Source organism: Podarcis tiliguerta (assembly GCF_965153285.1).
Source record: "Podarcis tiliguerta genome assembly, chromosome: 5".
In the NCBI taxonomy this organism is placed as follows: Eukaryota; Metazoa; Chordata; class Lepidosauria; order Squamata; family Lacertidae; genus Podarcis; species Podarcis tiliguerta.
Genome location: NC_139538.1, coordinates 77,658,967 through 77,676,893, shown reverse-complemented (window position 1 = coordinate 77,676,893; position 17,927 = coordinate 77,658,967). Strand labels below are relative to the sequence as shown.

Sequence of the window (17,927 nt, the reverse complement as noted above, 5' to 3'; positions counted from 1 at the left end):
ATGGCAACGATCGGGGAAACTGGCTTGGCTCTTTGCAAGAAGCGATGGGGGATGGATTGGTCTGAGATGATGCAATATTCGGAACGGTTGTGCCCAGTTATGTAACTTTCCTTTCTCCCTCTTCGACGATTCCCCTTCTATCTCCTGCAACTATAATCTTCCGTCTCGGGGGCATTTTTACCCCAGTGGAAGGGAGGAGAAAGAGGGTTTTTTGTGTGTGTTTTCAAGACACCCTGAAATTTTGGGCAACTTCGAACTATAGTGTCACTATGGTGTGGTGTTAGGGCTCCAAACCCAGGCTGCAGCTGGCACAGGACTGCGAAGCTGGCATCAGGTCTTGTACTATGTGTGGATGAAGAACCAAAGCATCTAAAGCATCTAGTATCCAGAGGCACAAGGAGGCCAACTTGAATAAAAAGTTGTTGGGGGGCAGGTAAGCCCCTCTCCACAAAATTGATCACAAGATATGACGTGCACCATTTGAATGACAATACCCTTCGACTTGGTGGGGAGAGGCAACCCCCTCAAATATTTCAGGGGGGGTGCGAAGGGACTTCAGCCCCCAGAAGTTGGCTGCTATGCAGAAGCATATTGCTTCTGATATTGGAGGTGATATAGTTGCCACTGATACCTTTATCCTCCATGAATTTGTCTAATATCCTCCTTTATCACGTTGGTGGCCATCAACAAATTCCATAGTTTAACTATGCGCTTGCGAATAAGTACTTCCTTTTGTCTGTCACGAACCATTCGTTGGGTGGCTTTGTGCTTTTGAATTAAAGAGAAAATACTTTCCACTATAGAAAAGTCATCTGCTATGCTTGTTCTCTGAATTTCAGTTGTGTAACCATGTTGCAACAAGAATAACAAGAGAGTTGCAGCACCTTGAAAGCTAACAAATGTTATGGCGTGGCACAATTCACAGCCCTAGCTAGGAGAAAATGTTGGGGTAAAAAATGGGCCACATTAAAAAAAAATATTACAGGAGAACAGGTTTACGTGTCCTTCCTCATATATCTCACACATGAATATGTCTTGGGACCTTTTAGTACCTGGAGATATATGATGGAATTTGACTTGGGGTAGGAAAATGTCCCCCAACTGTGAGTTAAGAAATTTGTTTTGTTTTTCAGTTTAGGAAGGCCACTGTTCTGCACCGAATACAATTTCTGAACATTGCCCCAAGCCAGCTCTATACAGGGTGCATTTCTATACTCTAATCTGGAGGTGACTGAAGTGGCTAAAAACTATTTCTGAGATGAGGATGTAGTTGATAAACCAGCTGTGTGGCTGAAATGCTTTTGCTCCTGGGCACTTTCACACGACCTGCGTATTGAGTATTCCTTCTGACATGTCTGTGGGGAGGTTAGGTGAAGCTGCATCAAAGCAAGCTTTTGAGTTCATTTTCCCATTACTTTCCTTATCACTAAAAGCCTAGTCTTTGGCAGAAGCAGGTTTGCTACGCAGATCCTGATCAACTATAATTGTGTGATGTACATTTGCTAGTCTGTGATTGAATTCCACTCAAAATTAGCAACCGTCTGGAAGCACCTGCCACCCTTCTCCCCCCCCCCCCCAGGTTCTTCCTTCACATCTGCATGAGTGGAGCAGCGTTGAGAGAAACTACAGAGTAAAAAACGCTCCTCTGCTACTGCCAGTAAATGCGACTCAGCCCTTAGGCCTGCACTGAAAGGAACACACATGAATGCAGCCAAAATTAATTAAATGTGTGCCTAATTGCCATTCTACCTTTTCAGGTTCTCCAGGTTTTCCCTCTGTCTTTTATCATTAAAGCAGATCTCACAGTTTCTGTGCCTTCTGCACTGTCCCCACCCCCGAAAGTGGGTAGATGTGAACTGACACTAGTAATTTTTGTGTGTGTGTGATAAGTATCTGGGAAATGTTACCATTCTTCTAAAAAGTCTAGACCGTCTCTAAGAAATCTTTGCGGGTCAAGCCTTGGATTGCTCTGGAATGCAGTCAGACCAAACCTGTCAGGGAATCATTGGGGGATAACAAGATCGGTGGGCCTAACTAAGGGCCCATCTACATAGATTCACAAAATCCAGATTTTCAGTATTCTGTCATCTATAAATCTATACTTGAATGCCTTGTATTCTGATTGTACCCTGAAAACCTGTTTGAATAATCCAGCATTTCGGGATCTACTCTCCACCTTTCCAGAATCTGCAGTGACCACATGCTGGTTGGTTGGCTGGAGATGTGTACAGGGTACTCTGTTTTGCTGTTGATCCACCTGTAGTTTGGATGGGTCCCTCTAAATGCCGCTTGTTGGAAATGGTGGCTATCAAATGAGAGCCCTCTGAAGATGGGTAATTAACATAGATGGCTAGACCATGCTTGCTTAATGTAAGGTTACCAGATTTTTTTCAGTGAATCTGGGGACACTTTTCAACTTCAGCCGGAATGAATGGATTTTGTCAGGGGCTGATTTGTAAATCTGGGGACTGTGCCCGGGAAACAGAGACGTCTGGTAACCTTAGCTTAATGAGTATTGATGGCTGGTGGCTGCCATTTATTTCACATACTCCATCTGCTTGGGTCTGGATAGGTTAAGTACAGCTTGGTTGTCCCGAAAGCACTTGAAGACTTCACAGCTGGCAAAAAGCAGCTACCCCGGGAGGGTTTGGTTAATGCATGCTCATCCTGTTTAATGATTAGCAATGTGCCTGGTTGCTAGCCTATTCCTCTGTGCTCAACTTGTAAACAGACCTGTATTACAAAAGCACCAGGTGTCCATTGAATGACCATGCAAAAAGCTGACCCTGCAACTTCCGTTGAAACATTACCAAGTTAGATAGCATGGAGGATGCTGTTCTGACTATGGACACTTATCTAAGGCCACCTCCAGATTGTCAGAATTCTGCGGGAGGGATTCAGGTACCTACGCGAAATTTAGATTTGCATTAAAGCGCTCTGTTGCAGCAAATACGCTGCAATCAACCTCCCCATCAACAAATTGGAACAAATGTGCAATAAAAAAACAAAGTCTAACCTCCTGTGTCAGCTTTTTGCAAGCAAATGAGGATGAATGCTTGATAAGCACTGGAGGAACCCCAAGCCCATGAAGGACCTCCAGAGATACCATGGATCCAACTATGCTCTTTCGGATGTATAAGAGAGCAGCTTATGATGCTATCATACAGAGCTGCATTAACAGCAGCAGAATTGCAGTAACACCTGAGAAGCATCTTAGTGTGACTTTCTCCTGATACACGGTACACATCTTTGTATGCAATTCTTCCTAAGAGTGCATGACTACAACCCTCTGCCCACCACCCAAATAGATTTATTTTGTAACTACTTCAAAGGAGCCAACTTGTTCCGACTTTCTTTTGAAGCGATTCCACCACCTGGTAACAAAGACAGAAATTTAAAACATTAGAAGAAGGAGAAAGCTGTTTGTCAAACAGATCAAAACAGTTTACGGGAGTTGAGGGACTTTAGACATTTACTTTGCTCAAATGACCTGTGCAACTTGTTCTGGACAAGATGAACTTTAAAGGGGCTGGTGTGCAAATGAAGTAAAAACAAGGAAGGATCCTACATCTGGCAGGTGTTCGCTGTTGCTTTTATATTGATAATATTGCTATCATTGACCATGTAGCTTGCTGACAGGGAGTCCTTGGAATTGAATGTAGGGGCATTGAACTCAACAGTGACTGTGCAAACATTAAAGCAAAACACCGCTCTCTGATCCCAGCACATGCCTGGAAGCCAGAGGTGTTTGGCCCCCAGAGCCAAAGGACACACACCTTCCAGACCCTCCAAGTGTCCCTATTTTCCAAGGACAGTCCCAGATGTACAGAAGCTGTCCCGGTTTCTGACTTGATCCCGGAATTTCCAGCTTTTCCTTAGGATGTCCCTGTTCTCATCAGAGCAATGTTGGAGGGTATGGCGTTATGTAACCCTTAAGCCTTTAGAAGAAATCTGAAGGCAGCCCTGTATAGGGAGGTTTTTTAATTATGTTTAAATATATATTAGAAGTGGGTCAAAGGCCCTGATCTGTGCTCTCAGGTGGGTTTGCCTGGCTCTTGCCTGCCTGGATGGATGGAGGATACAGAAATGTAAGGTGTGGTTGTGTGTGGAAACCTATGTGCTCAGTAATGTTGCTCCACTCACTTTTGCTCTAGGCCCCACCTGCCACAGGTATACAGCACACCCACCCACCCAAGGTTGTCTATGAGGGAATTTGGTAATTTGCTGCTTACCATCCAGGCTGCCGGGTGTTTCACTCTGTTCCTATTAACACCTGAACAGCCTTGCCCTCCTCTGAAATACTTTTAAGTGTGCACACACTCCTGTTTTTCTGCCACCACCTGGGCCAGAGAGTATTTCCCCTTATTCTTTCTGATAATGGGATTGTTGGTTCACTGCTCTGAGATTTTGATACTGATGTTTTATTATGAAACTGATTTGAATTATTTCTTCTATAGATAAGGTTGCATTGGTTTCCCCCCAACATGCTTTCTTGCAAGCCTTTTGGAAAGCCATAGCCTGAGTGCCTCTCCCTCGCTGTATCTTTTATTTTGATCCTCGTTCAGTTACCTTGAAAACCAGGTGACATATAACGTAAATCAACATAGGTGGAATGGGTGTGCCAGCTCTGCTGCTCACTGAACTGCACGAAAGTGCTGAGGATATGGGTAGATACTGAATAGAGAGGGACCATAAACAGAGAACAAAATGAGCAACTTTTGTCCATTTGTATGATGCAACTTAAAAAGAAAAAGTTCAGGTCACGAAGATCAGCAGAGGTGAAAGAGGTAAAATGGAAGACTTTGAAGAGGTGACATAATGGTATTACTTTGCCCTGCTGTATTGGGAACCACCATAGCTCATTGGTGGGTTCTCTGCTTTGAGTACAGAAGGTCCTTGGTTCAATTCTCGGCTGTCACAGAGCATGCTGGTCAGCAGTCATACTGTTCAAAGTTGGAGTTAACGCTTTATTAGCAAAAACACGATCTCCACAGACTTGGCTGAGTGTCTGGCCTAATGAGCAGAGCAGCTCATTCCTGGTGGTCTTACTCCATGAAAATCAGTTGCTGAAACTGATAGTCCCTGCCTCCTCACAGGCATCTAAGTCCCCTTCTCATCAGGGCTTTCCCCAAGCAACCAGAGACTGCATCTGTGCATCGTTAATATCTCCTTCAATGCTTTTGTGCCTCTTCTGGTTCTGGGAGACCAGGGAGGGTTGGAGCTTGTTGCAGCAAGAGACAGAGACACCCATGGTCTTCACCAACCTGACTCATCTCTGCCTCTTGGCCTCTCTCCTCCCACCCACCTGCTTCAGCTTCACCTTCACCTTCTGCCTCTGATTCTGGACTTTCCTCTGTCACAACTCTCCCCACTCACTAAGCCCTGTTGCATCTTCAGCTTCTGACACCTCCTCCAAGTCTTTTCTCTCTTCTCCCTCTGATCATCGTCCCACCAGCACTCCCCAGGCTCTGAGCATTCTTCCCTTGGTGGCTCCCCAGCTGGTTCTTCCCACCATTCCTCTGTGTCCAACCAGTCCATGACATCAGCATATCCAGGGAGAGCTTTATTTTTTTAAAGTCTATCTCTATTACATTTGGGCAAATGTTGTATTTGTATCTGTCAGCGCAACCCATCTGTGTGTGGATGAGTGAAGCCGCAAACTGGAGTCAGCAAAGTGGAGGTCCAGCTCACAGTCATTCCCAAAGTGATCATAGGGGGCTGTGGCTGAGCTGGGCTCAGGGGAAGAGTGTATCCTACCAGGGCTTTCACCCACTAAACCTCATGCAAGCCCCTGTGATTGACTTTGTTGGGGCTGGAGATCTAATAAAGCTCCGGTTGTGCCAACCTCCAGTTCTACACAGATGGCAGAAGATGTTCCTTCCCCAAACCATACGGCCTGTATCTCTTAAAAGACAGGGGAGAGGGAGGAAGAGCAAGAGTTAGGATGCATCCTATTGCTTTGCCCCTTTGCGAGAAATGTGGGAGATATGGGGGTGCAGGAAGAAGAAGACTTCTTCCTTTTCTTGGGTATCCCTTTCCCACCATGATGAGTTGTGGACCCTATTAAATATTTGGCCTGTGAAGGGGAGGTGTCCAATATTATAAATGTTTCAATATTCCAAAATAAGGAGCGTTAACAAAGCAAGTTTCACCAACTGCATCAGTACTCATTTCCAAGTGCTGTTAAATTTAATTGAATTCCTTCCATTTAACTTCCATGTTTGCTGTTACAAATGAACGCTCTGCAAAGCACGCTATGCTCATAACCGGTCACCAGTGCTGGTTTCTTCATAAGTTTACAGTTATCGGCTAAATAAATAAATCCGTCCACTTCCTACCCCCTTTTTTGCCTCTGTCTCTCTTTCTGATCCATGTACAAATAGCAAAAACAACATTGTTTGAGATAATAATGAACCAAGAGGTGTGCTGCAATGCAGCCAATAGCCAGTGTTCAAGAGCCTGTTTGGGAGGTGGGGTGAAAACACAGAGGAACGATTGGCCGGTTTCTTGCCACACACCCAGAAACTCATCTGAGACACAGCCGCAGGGAACTGGAGTTGTTTGGTGTCACAGAATGTGATTTATTTCTGTGATCTGGGTCTGCGTTTGCTACTTGACTCCTCTCACTTTCATCCTGCGGTTTCTTCCCCTGCAGATCCTATCATCAATCAAGCCTCTTGCATTTAACCACAAACACACTGCCTAGTGAAGGACTGAAGAAGTGCATTTTATCTGAGAAAAAAACAAAATCTTTTCCCACAATCGGATAAGATTATCATGGGAGTGTACAAACAGCTTCATATATATGGTTAGTGAGGCATGTGAGTCAATGAACTTTAAAGGTAAAGGTAAAGGGACCCCTGACCATTAGGTCCAGTCGTGGTTGACTCTGGGGTTGCAGCGCTCATCTCGCTTTTATTGGCCAAGGGAGCCGGCGTACAGCTTCTGGGTCATGTGGCCAGCATGACTAAGCCGCTTCTGACGAACCAGAGCAGCGCACAGAAACGCTGTTTACCTTCTCGCTGGAGCGGTACCTATTTATCTACTTGCACTTTGATGTGCTTTCGAACTGCTAGGTGGGCAGGAGCAGGGACCGAGCAACAGGAGCTCACCCCGTCGTGGGGATTTGAACCTGCTATAAAATATTGACTGTGAATTGAAGTTTATGAGCTTAAATGCCTGTGAGATGCACATATCCACCCTAGCTTTTTGTCCATCATCAAAACAAGGTGGATGGATCATACAACCAGTGTGGTTTGCAGTAAATTTTTTAGCAACAGTGAGCAAGCGCATACAAACCTCTAGCATTATTTCTATACATGGGTGCATGGACACCTTACAGACACAGTGTATGAACCAGCCTGTTCCCTGAAGTTGTGTGATGAACTCACAATGGCTCTTAGATCATTATGAGCCAGTTGTCAAGTGTTGGTTGCCCAGCACAGGAAACCCACATTCAAGTCCCTGCCATATTCACGTCACCGATACATCACACGGCCTTGGGCAAATCTCAGGAAGCGCAATAATACTGGTGCATTTCTACATTTTCCTGAGAGCAGGTAACAGGCTTCCTTTAACAAGTACTCCAAAATAGTTGTTAAGTGACACCTTGTAATCTCCTAATGCTCACATGGAAATTTGCTTTACAAGAAGCAATGGGTCACTGCATTTGTACAGGATGTTGCCCACAGCTTCTGTGAAGCGTTTCAAAAGGCAAGGTCCATAGGGAACGATGTGGAGGAAACAAACCTTGGAGCCTCGGCGAATCATTAGTCCCTTGGTATGTGTGTGTAGGGTTGCCAGCAAGCCCACACTTTTCTGGGCCAGCCATTAAGGGTTCTGGGCCAGCTAGCTGGAACAGGAGAAGTCTGGAAAATGAGTAAACTGGGATTCTGCAACAAGTGTGCCTAACTCTGGTCCAAGGCTTGCATAATTATGCTGGGTTCTGCTCAGTCAGTAGAGCATGAGACTCTTCATTGCAGGGTCAAGGGTTCGATCCCCACATTGGGTAACAATATGCCTGCATTGTAGGGGGTTGGATGAGACGGCGCTTGTGGTCTCTTCCAACGCTACAATTCTATGATTGTCCAATGCACCAGAACCCATCCTGCCTCCACCCTGACTTGCCATGCATTGGCTCTGCCCCATCAGGTTCTGTCCTGGCTTTGCCTGTTCTGCCTCAGGCCCAAATTTTTTGAAGTCAAAAGTTGGTAACTCCAGACTCTCCATCAAACATTATGAAAGATACACAATTGGAGCCATTGTGTTGATGTAGCAACGAGATCTTTTTTTCCATCTACGTTATCCAGATTTCTCTATATTGACATACTAGGCAGTTTAATTCAAAATGGCACCGTTCCTGAAAAATGTGTTTGTTTCATCATTTCCTTGCACAAATAAACCAGGAAGTACTTGTTCTACATCTACAGCTTTGATTAGGTTAGCTTGTATTGCTCCGCACAATGTTTTATGAATAGATTTTTGTTGCACTTACTGATATGGTGATTATGAATATGTGAGCTATTTGGGGCACAATATAATGGAAATGTGACATACAAATAAACATAAACTGTGTTGATGCAATATTTGGTTAGCCAACTGCATTTGGATATTCTCAGGCCATTTGCTTCATTGTGGCTGTACTGTAGCTTTTGCACATGTCTGCAAAGTGGGTATAAGTGTGGCACTAAGGGGCAACTGAATCCTGTCTGCCTGTTTTGCTTTGGGGCATGCCTGCCTCACTCCCTAGGTTTACCTCACCTCCATGGGTCAGACAGAACATCTAACTTAAATGTAGGTTTATAAAGCCCAATATGCACTTGCCCATAACATGAAACATGGTAAATTTCCCATGCCTGGTATTACATGTAACATCCAATATATGGATGTGAGCTGGGCACAGGGCTAACCTCACTACCCCACTCTGCGTTGATAGCAGCCACTTGCCCAAGGTAGGAAAAGTGGCCTATTATTTAACTGTGGTGCAAATAATATCCTAAGTGTTCAACACATGGGAAAGAAAGTCACAACTGTGTTGGCTAAGGTTTGCTCAATACACATACGCTTCTGCAATGCAGGCTCTTAATAAAGAACAAGTTTATGTGTAACTTCCATTTAGCGTGTGGATATGCACACAGAGAATTCCAGCTTTGAGAGGAGCCCATCTACTTACACTGCTTAATTCAGTTTGACCTTATTTTGGGCCTCATATCTGTTTTCATCCTTACTAGTAGGATGGCAACAGCTGTGAGGAGCATATTACTATCAACGCATTCTTTTCAGTGTCTGCGTAAGGGGTCTCAGGTTTAGCTCAATAAACCTGCAAGAACCATTTGAGGGAGAGGGAGAGGGAGAAATCCACATATCTGGAGATATTTTTCTAACAGCAACACCACTTCATCCAAATATAATCATATAATCCTAAAATAAAAACCATACTCCACCTATTTTGTTACTAATATAAAAGGGGCAACTCTTCTGTTTTTGGTGTCTTCTGTGTAAATGTGTCTTGTTTTATTTCAGAATTTCACAGCAAAGGAGGCCAACTGGAGTCCCATTAAAGTAAAGGTAAAGGTACCCCTGCCCGTACGGGCCAGTCTTGACAGACTCTAGGGTTGTGCGCCCATCTCACTCTAGAGGCCGGGAGCCAGCGCTGTCCGCAGACACTTCCGGGTCACGTGGCCAGCGTGACATCGCTGCTCTGGCGAGCCAGAGCCGCACACGGAAACGCCGTTTACCTTCCCGTTAGTAAGCGGTCCCTATTTATCTACTTGCACCCGGGAGTGCTTTCGAACTGCTAGGTTGGCAGGCGCTGGGACCGAACAACGGGAGCGCACCCCGCCACGGGGATTCGAACTGCCGACCTTTCGATCGGCAAGCCCTAGGCACTGAGGCTTTAACCCACAGCGCCACCCGCGTCCCATTAGGGAATGCAAATTCCCCATGTGCACACCTGAAATGTTGGGGTCCAAATGGCACAAAATATGATAAAAACATGCATTTATGCTGATGCTTGTGTTAAGAAATGAATTTCAGAGTGTCTCTAGTAAACGTTTGTTGTTATTGATTCCACCCACAAACCTGTCTTGTTCCACCCATGAGTGACCATGTGGAATTCAGGCATCCCCAAATGTTCGGCCCTCCAGATGTTTTGGGACTGCAACTCCCATCATCCCTAGCTAACAGGACCAGTGGTCATGGATGATGGGAAATGTAGTCCCAAAACATTTGGAGGGCCGAGTTTGGGGATGCCTGATGTAGATTCTGTCAATGCCAGTCATGACCCCTGACCCATTAGAATCCGCTCTGCTCTCTGCCCTCTCTGGTCTTCCCCAGAGAGGCAGTGTTTTGAAGTCTATGACATGGCAACCTTGGGCACAACCTCAGTGCCAATACAACAGAGAGGACCATCCTAACTTGAACCAGGTCTTGCTGTTGGGCTCTTAGTTCTGTTTATTCCCAACTAGTGATTGGGTTATATTGTACATGAAGGCACCGCCTCGTCCGGTAAGTAAACAGGGACTACCTTATACAACTTGCTTTTATTTTATATTTTGGTGGTGGGAGTTTGCTCTTTAGCTGCATTAATTCATTGTATTTAGTAACCCTAAAACAGATACCAGCCATCCACACCTGTAGCAGCCCTTGAAGTTTCTGGAATAAACAGCTGCAGGTGGGAAAGATATCTCTCAAACAGGCGACTCTTCTCCTTCCTCTGTCTCAGCTACTGTAGTCAGTGCATGCTGGAAGTCAAGAAAAAAGAGAGAAAGAGAAAGGGAGAAAGTTATCACTTATTGGAACTTTTAAGATGACCTGTGAAAAAAGCAGAGGGGGAAGTGTTTAAATGGCTGTCAGACTACTCAGTGAACAAAAACTCAACCCAAACATTTCAGGGGGTGTTTCTTAGAATTTATCAGATGACACCTGGGGTCCCTCCTAGTCCTACGATTCTGCGATTCCATTATTCTAATATCAGAAATGAGCTCAACTGGGAAAAAGTTGCCTAGAGAGATCATTGCAGGGAATGTTATGTACCAAGTTTGGATCCTAGAATGCAACAACTGATTGGCCTGCAGGAAAAGACCAATCAGGCTCCAGGAAGGAAGCAGAATCAGCCAATCAGATGGGACTCATTGCATAAATAATGTATATAAAAGCCTGAGGTTTGGGGGTCAATTCAATCACTGTTTTACAAGCTGTGATAAAGAGCATGAAATCACTGCAGGACTCTGAGTATATTTCAGGGAGGCAAGCATCAGATAGGGGGAGATCTCTCTATACTCTTTATTCAACCACTCCCTTTATTATTAAAACTAGATAACGCCCCTTGCTTTTTTGTTGTGTTTGTGGCAGATTTTCTGCCATCACATCTAGTTTGCCCTATAATAACCCAGGCACCAGAGAGTATTCTCTCATTACTGGATCCTTGCATTTTGCCACTTCAGGAGGGATGAGACTGAGGTTATTTTCTCCCTCCACTCACCCAGACCATGTGCAAGTATCAGTCCTCTGGAGGCAAAATGCTTGAAAATCACTGCCCCAGAAGAAAAGCAGAGGTAAGCAGCACCGCTCTCCTTGCTTTCTGCCCACACTCTAGTATTCCAGAAACCCTGGCAAGAGTGTCACACCAGTAGCTCACACTCTCAATGGAATCATGCACTGGAAATGAGAAGTTCCTTCCAGAGGACATGGAGATGGTGGTCACTACTTAAAGGTAATCATCTTTGAGAATTCCTGGAGAACAGGCGAAGTCCCAGCAGACTGGAGGAGGGCAAATGTTGTCCCTATTTTCAAAAAGGGGAAAAGAGAGGACCCAAATAATTACCGCCCAGTCAGTCTGACATCAATACCAGGGAAGATTCTGGAGCAGATCATTAAGCAAACAATCTGTGAGCACCTAGAAAGGAATGCTGTAATCACCAATAGTCAGCATGGATTTCTGAAAAATAAGTCATGTCAGACGAACCTGATCTCATTTTTTGACAGAATTACAAGCCTGGTAGATGAAGGGAACGCAGTGGATGTAGCCTACATTGATTTCAGCAAGGCATTTGACAAGGTGCCCCATGATATTCTTGTAAAGAAGCTGGTAAAATGCGGTCTTGACTATGCTACCACTCAGTGGATTTGTAACTGGCTGACTGACCGGACCCAAAGGGTGCTCATCAATGGTTCCTCTTCATCCTGGAGAAGAGTGACTAGTGGGGTGCCACAGGGTTCTGTCTTGGGCCCGGTCTTATTCAACATCTTTATCAACGACTTGGATGATGGACTCAAGGGCATCCTGATCAAATTTGCAGATGACACCAAACTGGGAGGGGTGGCTAACACCCCAGAGGACAGGATCACACTTCAAAACGACCTTGACAGATTAGAGAACTGGGCCAAAAAAAACAAGATGAATTTTAACAGGGAGAAATGTAAAGTATTGCACTTGGGCAAAAAAAATGAGAGGCACAAATACAAGATGGGTGACACCTGGCTTGAGAGCAGTACATGTGAAAAGGATCTAGGAGTCTTGGTTGACCACAAACTTGACATGAGCCAACAGTGTGACGCGGCAGCTAAAAAAGCCAATGCAATTCTGGGCTGCATCAATAGGAGTATAGCATCTAGATCAAGGGAAGTTATAGTGCCACTGTATTCTGCTCTGGTCAGACCTCACCTGGAGTACTGTGTCCAGTTCTGGGCACCACAGTTCAAGAAGGACACTGACAAACTGGAACGTGTCCAGAGGAGGGCAACCAAAATGATCAAAGGCCTGGAAACGATGCCTTATGAGGAACGGCTAAGGGAGCTGGGCATGTTTAGCCTGGAGAAGAGGAGGTTAAGGGGGGATATGATAGCCATGTTCAAATATATAAAAGGATGTCACATAGAGGAGGGAGAAAGGTTGTTTTCTGCTGCTCCAGAGAAGCGGACACGGAGCAATGGATCCAAACTACAAGAAAGAAGATTCCACCTAAACATTAGGAAGAACTTCCTGACAGTAAGAGCTGTTCGACAGTGGAATTTGCTGCCAAGGAGTGTGGTGGAGTCTCCTTCTTTGGAGGTCTTTAAGCAGAGGCTTGACAACCATATGTCAGGAGTGCTCTGATGGTGTTTCCTGCTTGGCAGGGGGTTGGACTCGATGGCCCTTGTGGTCTCTTCCAACTCTATGATTCTATGATTCTATGATTCTATGACCCCTTACTATTAGGTCCAGTCGTGGCCGACTCTGGGGTTGTGGCGCTCATCTCGCTTTACTGGCCGAAGGAGCCAGCATACAGCTTCTGGGTCATGTGGCCAGCATGACTGCCGCTTCTGGCGGACCAGAGCAGCGCACAGAAACGCCGTTTACCTTCCCGCCGGAGTGGTACCTATTTATCTACTTGCACTTTGAGGTGCTTTCAAACTGCTAGGTTGGCAGGAGCAGGGACCGAGCAACGGGAGCTCATGCCGTAGTGGGGATTCGAACCACCAACCTTCTGATCATCAAGTTCTAGGCTCTGTGGTTTAACCCACAGCGCCACCTGTGTCCCATGGTCACTACTTAAGTAGCTGTAAAAGGGGATTAGGAAAATTCACGGAGGATAATAAGACTGTTGGTCATATGAACCCAACAACACCATGGGATCTCTATATTCAGAGGCAAAATGTCAATGAAAACCAGTCGCTGGAGAGGAGCGACAGGAAACAGCTCCTGCCTTCGTGTCCTGCTAGTGGCCTTCTTAGAGGAATCTGGTTGTACTTACGTCAGATTGTTCAATTTCATCTATCTCATCAACTCTGCTCAGATGAGGAGCCCCATATTTGTCGGTCAGCTCAGCTAAGGTTTTCGACGGTGTCTCTTTCTCAGCAGCTGCCTTTGCCTACAATTCAAATTCCATTTTCAATACCACGGCAAATCCAAGCGATTTTACAATGTATTCAGCTGAATGAGGCCGTAAATATGTAAGCACACGAAAATCAAGGTGCGAGCCATTCCCCAGCTCCTTTCTCAGACCATTGAGCTGAATGGGCAGTATCTCCTGTGCACAAAAATTTCATTGAAACAAATGGGACCTGTTTGAGACACACAGCAGCACTTGAGACCCACTGAATTTCTCCCTCTATTCTCTGAGCAATGTGACTAAGACAATGAGCCACCATAGTCAGCAGAGGCCAATCGTGACTGATTAGATGGTTGCTTGTTTTTCAATGAAAGCATAAAAATGTCTTCTTCGGGAATAATTTAAATAAATTGGTGATATGTAACTTCCTCCTGCTCCACTGCCCAGCAGTTATTGGCCCTTATTGTTATTGCACATGTCCTGTTTTAAAGGATGGGAAAACAACTATGGCTTGGCCTTATGTGCAAACTCATCCTTGACCATGGTTTGCTTGGCTCTCCTAGCCTAGATGCTCGCCAAACTTCAAACACAGGAGGCAAGAACACTTGGCGGGGGGGGGGGGGACACAGATCACAGGAGAAACAAGCCATTCCTCAGCTGAAAGCTGCTGGAACATAATTTGGAAGATGGCTATTGGATGAGTGTTGGCATGCAAAATAGAAATGATCATCAAGGACATTTTATCCTACCTCCAACTCTGCTTGTAGTTTCTGCTCCAATAGAAGCTCTTCTTCTCTTTCTCTCTCTAATCTCTCTTGTTCTTCCCGTTCTCGTTCCATTTGTGCCTGCAGCCATATCGTGCAAAAGTGCAAGTTGGTGAAAATGAATTTCTCCCTTGATGTGCTAGTCTTTTTCTTTCTTCTTGATTTGCAGGGAGTTTTTGCATGGCAGGTGGGGGGGGGGGTGTGGCATTAAAAAAAATGAAACCCACCAGCCAACTTAGCATTGTGTGCAAACTGAGCCAACTTCTCTGGTGTTCAGTTTAGATTGCTCAGTGAAAGTAGAAATCATATAATTTGGCACTTCCTTGCTTTAAGATCACAGAAAAAATTAAAATCTTATGCCTTCGTTCCATGTTTAATCAAGGATTCCCCCCACACCTATGTATGAATAAATAGTTTATATCATTTAAAAAGGACCAGTTGGCTTTGGTTTATGAATTGTGGGTTGGGTTTAGAGATCAGCCAAAGGAAAAATATCCGCCCATCCACACATGGTGCACACAAAGGCTGCAATCCTATACACAGGTACCTCAAAGTAAAGCCTACCGAACTCAGCCAGATTTACTTCTCAGCAGACTTGCACAGGTGTATTAAATGAAATTGCATTAGCTAGCGCAAAAGTACATTTCTGCCCAAACATTACAAACCCTGCCGGTGTCTTTTAATTCATCTCTGAGATATGAACTCTCAAAAATTATCAATGTATGACCTCAGAACATTCAAAAGAATCCCTTGTTGCAGGCACAATGCTCTTCTGTTCATAAAATGGAAGGCTCCGGTTACCCCCTGGTCCTCAGGAATGTGTGGATGCTAGCCACAAAGGGGGGGGAATCAGATCTTTATAATAATGCCCCCTTCTGGAAGCACTCACACACAGCCTGGGCTTTTTGACTGTTTCTCTGTTTGGTTGCTCTGCCCTACCTGCCTCTCTTCTTCAAGCTTCTGCTGAAACAAAAGTTCTTCTTCCTTCATTCTTTCAATCATTTCCAGTTCTCTTTTGGCCTCCTCACGCTCTCGCTCCAGATCTTCCCTTTCCAGTTTCCTCTGGAAATGATTGGGTTTTTTTTTTTAAAAAAAGGCAGCATAAGAGAAAACAGAAAAGGAGATAAGGAGCTTCACAAAAAGTAGCAAAAAGTTCAGGCGACAGAAAATGAGAGGCTCAGATCTATTGCTAAGCAAAAGTATCTGGACTTGACAGTAATATCTTGTCTGCTTACAAATATGCAAGCAGAGCAAGCAGGAATGCAGTTCCTAGCCTAATAATAATATTAGTAAATTAAAATTGAAAAAATTGAAAATTTTGCTTGTTTAGGACTCTCTCTAGCTGCAGAAAGGGGCATAGCTCAGCCTTGACACCTCTATGGTGTAAAGCTCTGCTCAAGCGTTATTAACAATGGCAGTAGTGAACACCTTTAATTTAATAACAGGAATGCCAGGACAGGGAATGGGAACGAAGTAATTTTAGCTCCTGCCCTGAAAGTATGTCATTTATGGCTCTAGGATTATCAACTGGCCATTCAGCAAGCATCAAATGATGCAAAGCCGATACTTGTGTTTTCACTTAACACACACAAGACTGTTCCCCTAATATAATAACCAGCATTAGCATTTAATATTTGAAGAGCCTGACAATATTAAGTGTAGAAGCAGAGGACTCACGTGGAGTGCATCATCCATATTTTTCCGATATTTATAAATCCACCATGCCAAGTACAGGATTGGGTCTGCTGGCCGACGTTCTGCCACCTCGGCAAGGCCCTCTGCCAAGCATCTGCCTAGGCATTTTTTGAGATATGCAGTCTCCATTTTCAGTTCTCCAAGTATCTGTGACGGTGACTAGTCCTTTTGGATCTAAAAATGGTGGCAAGCAGTGGGAGGAGGAGGAAAACATTTTGAATAATAGATGTACATTACAGTAATTAACAAACAGAAATATAAGCTGCTTTGACAACCTTTACCAGTTTAAAAAGTTGACGAGATATTGAAATAAACCAATAAATTAATAGCTAGCTTTGACCTGGTGGAAATCTATGATTAAAGGCTTGCTCTGTGGAACTTAAAGGCTGCAATTCCTAAGAGTTTATTTCAGGTTAGTGCTATCCACCCCTGAAATCCTTCTGCATAAGCCTTGTGAAAATGGACACGAGCTGCAGAACAGAACAGAAGCCAGACTTTGGGATGGATCAGGCCCATGGTAGGTAATCCAACCACATTGATGCGTAAACTGGCGGTTGAATTAGCTCAATGCAGATTTCAGAACCTATTCAAACTAAGTAGGTACTAAACTGCCATTTGATATCTACTTAAGAACATGGAAAGAGTACTTACTAAAAGACAATTCACACTCATATGAAGAGGAGAAATTTGTTCCTGATGCAAGGGTGACTAAACCCTTACTGGTATTTTCTTCACTCTTGTCTATAGAATAAGCTCTGTGTGTATCCAAAGATGGAAACAGTTAAGTCTGGATGCTGCTGTTTGGTATCCTAGCAACGGACCAGTGTTCTAGTCCTATGCTGCTATCTCCCTGAAGATTCTGTATCTCCTTCCTTCTTGGATAGATAGTATTTCTTTGTGTTTTTTATTGTTATCAATTGGAAAAAGGAATATATGAAGCTGAAATGTTTACATTGCATTACTTTATTTTTGGATATCTGTATTAATGTGTGTAATTTATAAGCTTGCACATTACTGTATTCAGAAAAGGAAGGCTTTTAAAAACAAACCTCCACCTTTGAAAGATAGGTTTAAAAACCCCTTTTATTCCTTTCCTTTCCACTAAGGTAAACACATCAGTATTCCACTTGTAACAAGAAATGACAGGTACTTGTTTTGACTCACCCTATACAAGCATCTATCAAGAAATTAATGCTAATTTCAGCCTCCAGTATATACAGCTAAGTGGTTCCCTTAGCCAATTAGCAGCCACAACAAAAAGGTAGGAATCATACACACTGTTTAGGCTGTTAAACTGGGTGCCAGACCCCTCTAATCCCTGGATCCAGCAAGTGTTAGAATTTAATCAAGGCTTCCAATTCATGGAATAGCCAAGCTAGCCTCCTAGTGAGGGTAATAGCCTGTGTGAGGCTCACTGTGAATAACCCATATATCATAAAGACACCATAGTCTCCGCTGTGCCTCATTCCAAAAGGAAACATGAACCCCGGGGGAACACCTGTATTCTTGCACCGCTTGGAGATTGGAGTGACATGCAACAACACCAAGGAAGGAAGGGGACACATACAGAAGTGATACAACTTCTGTTGGGCACACCAAGTGTTCACAAATACAGATGTTCAGAAATAGCTGGTGGACTTCCACAACAATCTGTGGG

The 17,927-nt window shown here is 44.3% G+C and overlaps 1 protein-coding gene and 1 long non-coding RNA gene across 3 annotated transcripts; both read right to left on the bottom strand.

Annotated features, from left to right (window-relative positions):
• Window positions 1-3,213: 3,213 nt before the first annotated feature.
• Window positions 3,214-5,408, bottom strand: LOC310677592. The gene is made up of 2 exons (XR_014511311.1): window positions 4,570-5,408; window positions 3,214-3,374 (listed from the first exon to the last, which is right to left on the bottom strand). It is a non-coding gene; the product is annotated as an uncharacterized lncRNA (long non-coding RNA).
• Window positions 5,409-10,522: 5,114 nt separating this feature from the next.
• DYDC1 (DPY30 domain containing 1) lies at window positions 10,523-17,093 on the bottom strand. 2 transcript variants are annotated; one of them, XM_083440654.1, is made up of 6 exons: window positions 16,937-17,093; window positions 16,253-16,444; window positions 15,515-15,637; window positions 14,561-14,656; window positions 13,734-13,850; window positions 10,523-10,742 (listed from the first exon to the last, which is right to left on the bottom strand). In XM_083440654.1, the coding sequence occupies exons 2-6, from the start codon at window positions 16,397-16,399 to the stop codon at window positions 10,689-10,691; spliced, it is 537 nt and encodes a 178-aa protein (XP_083296780.1). In that variant the 5' UTR covers window positions 16,400-16,444; window positions 16,937-17,093; the 3' UTR covers window positions 10,523-10,688. The 2 variants fall into 2 exon arrangements, with proteins under 2 accessions (XP_083296780.1, XP_083296779.1); XM_083440653.1 differs by having other exon boundaries at window positions 16,922-17,085.
• Window positions 17,094-17,927: the final 834 nt, after the last annotated feature.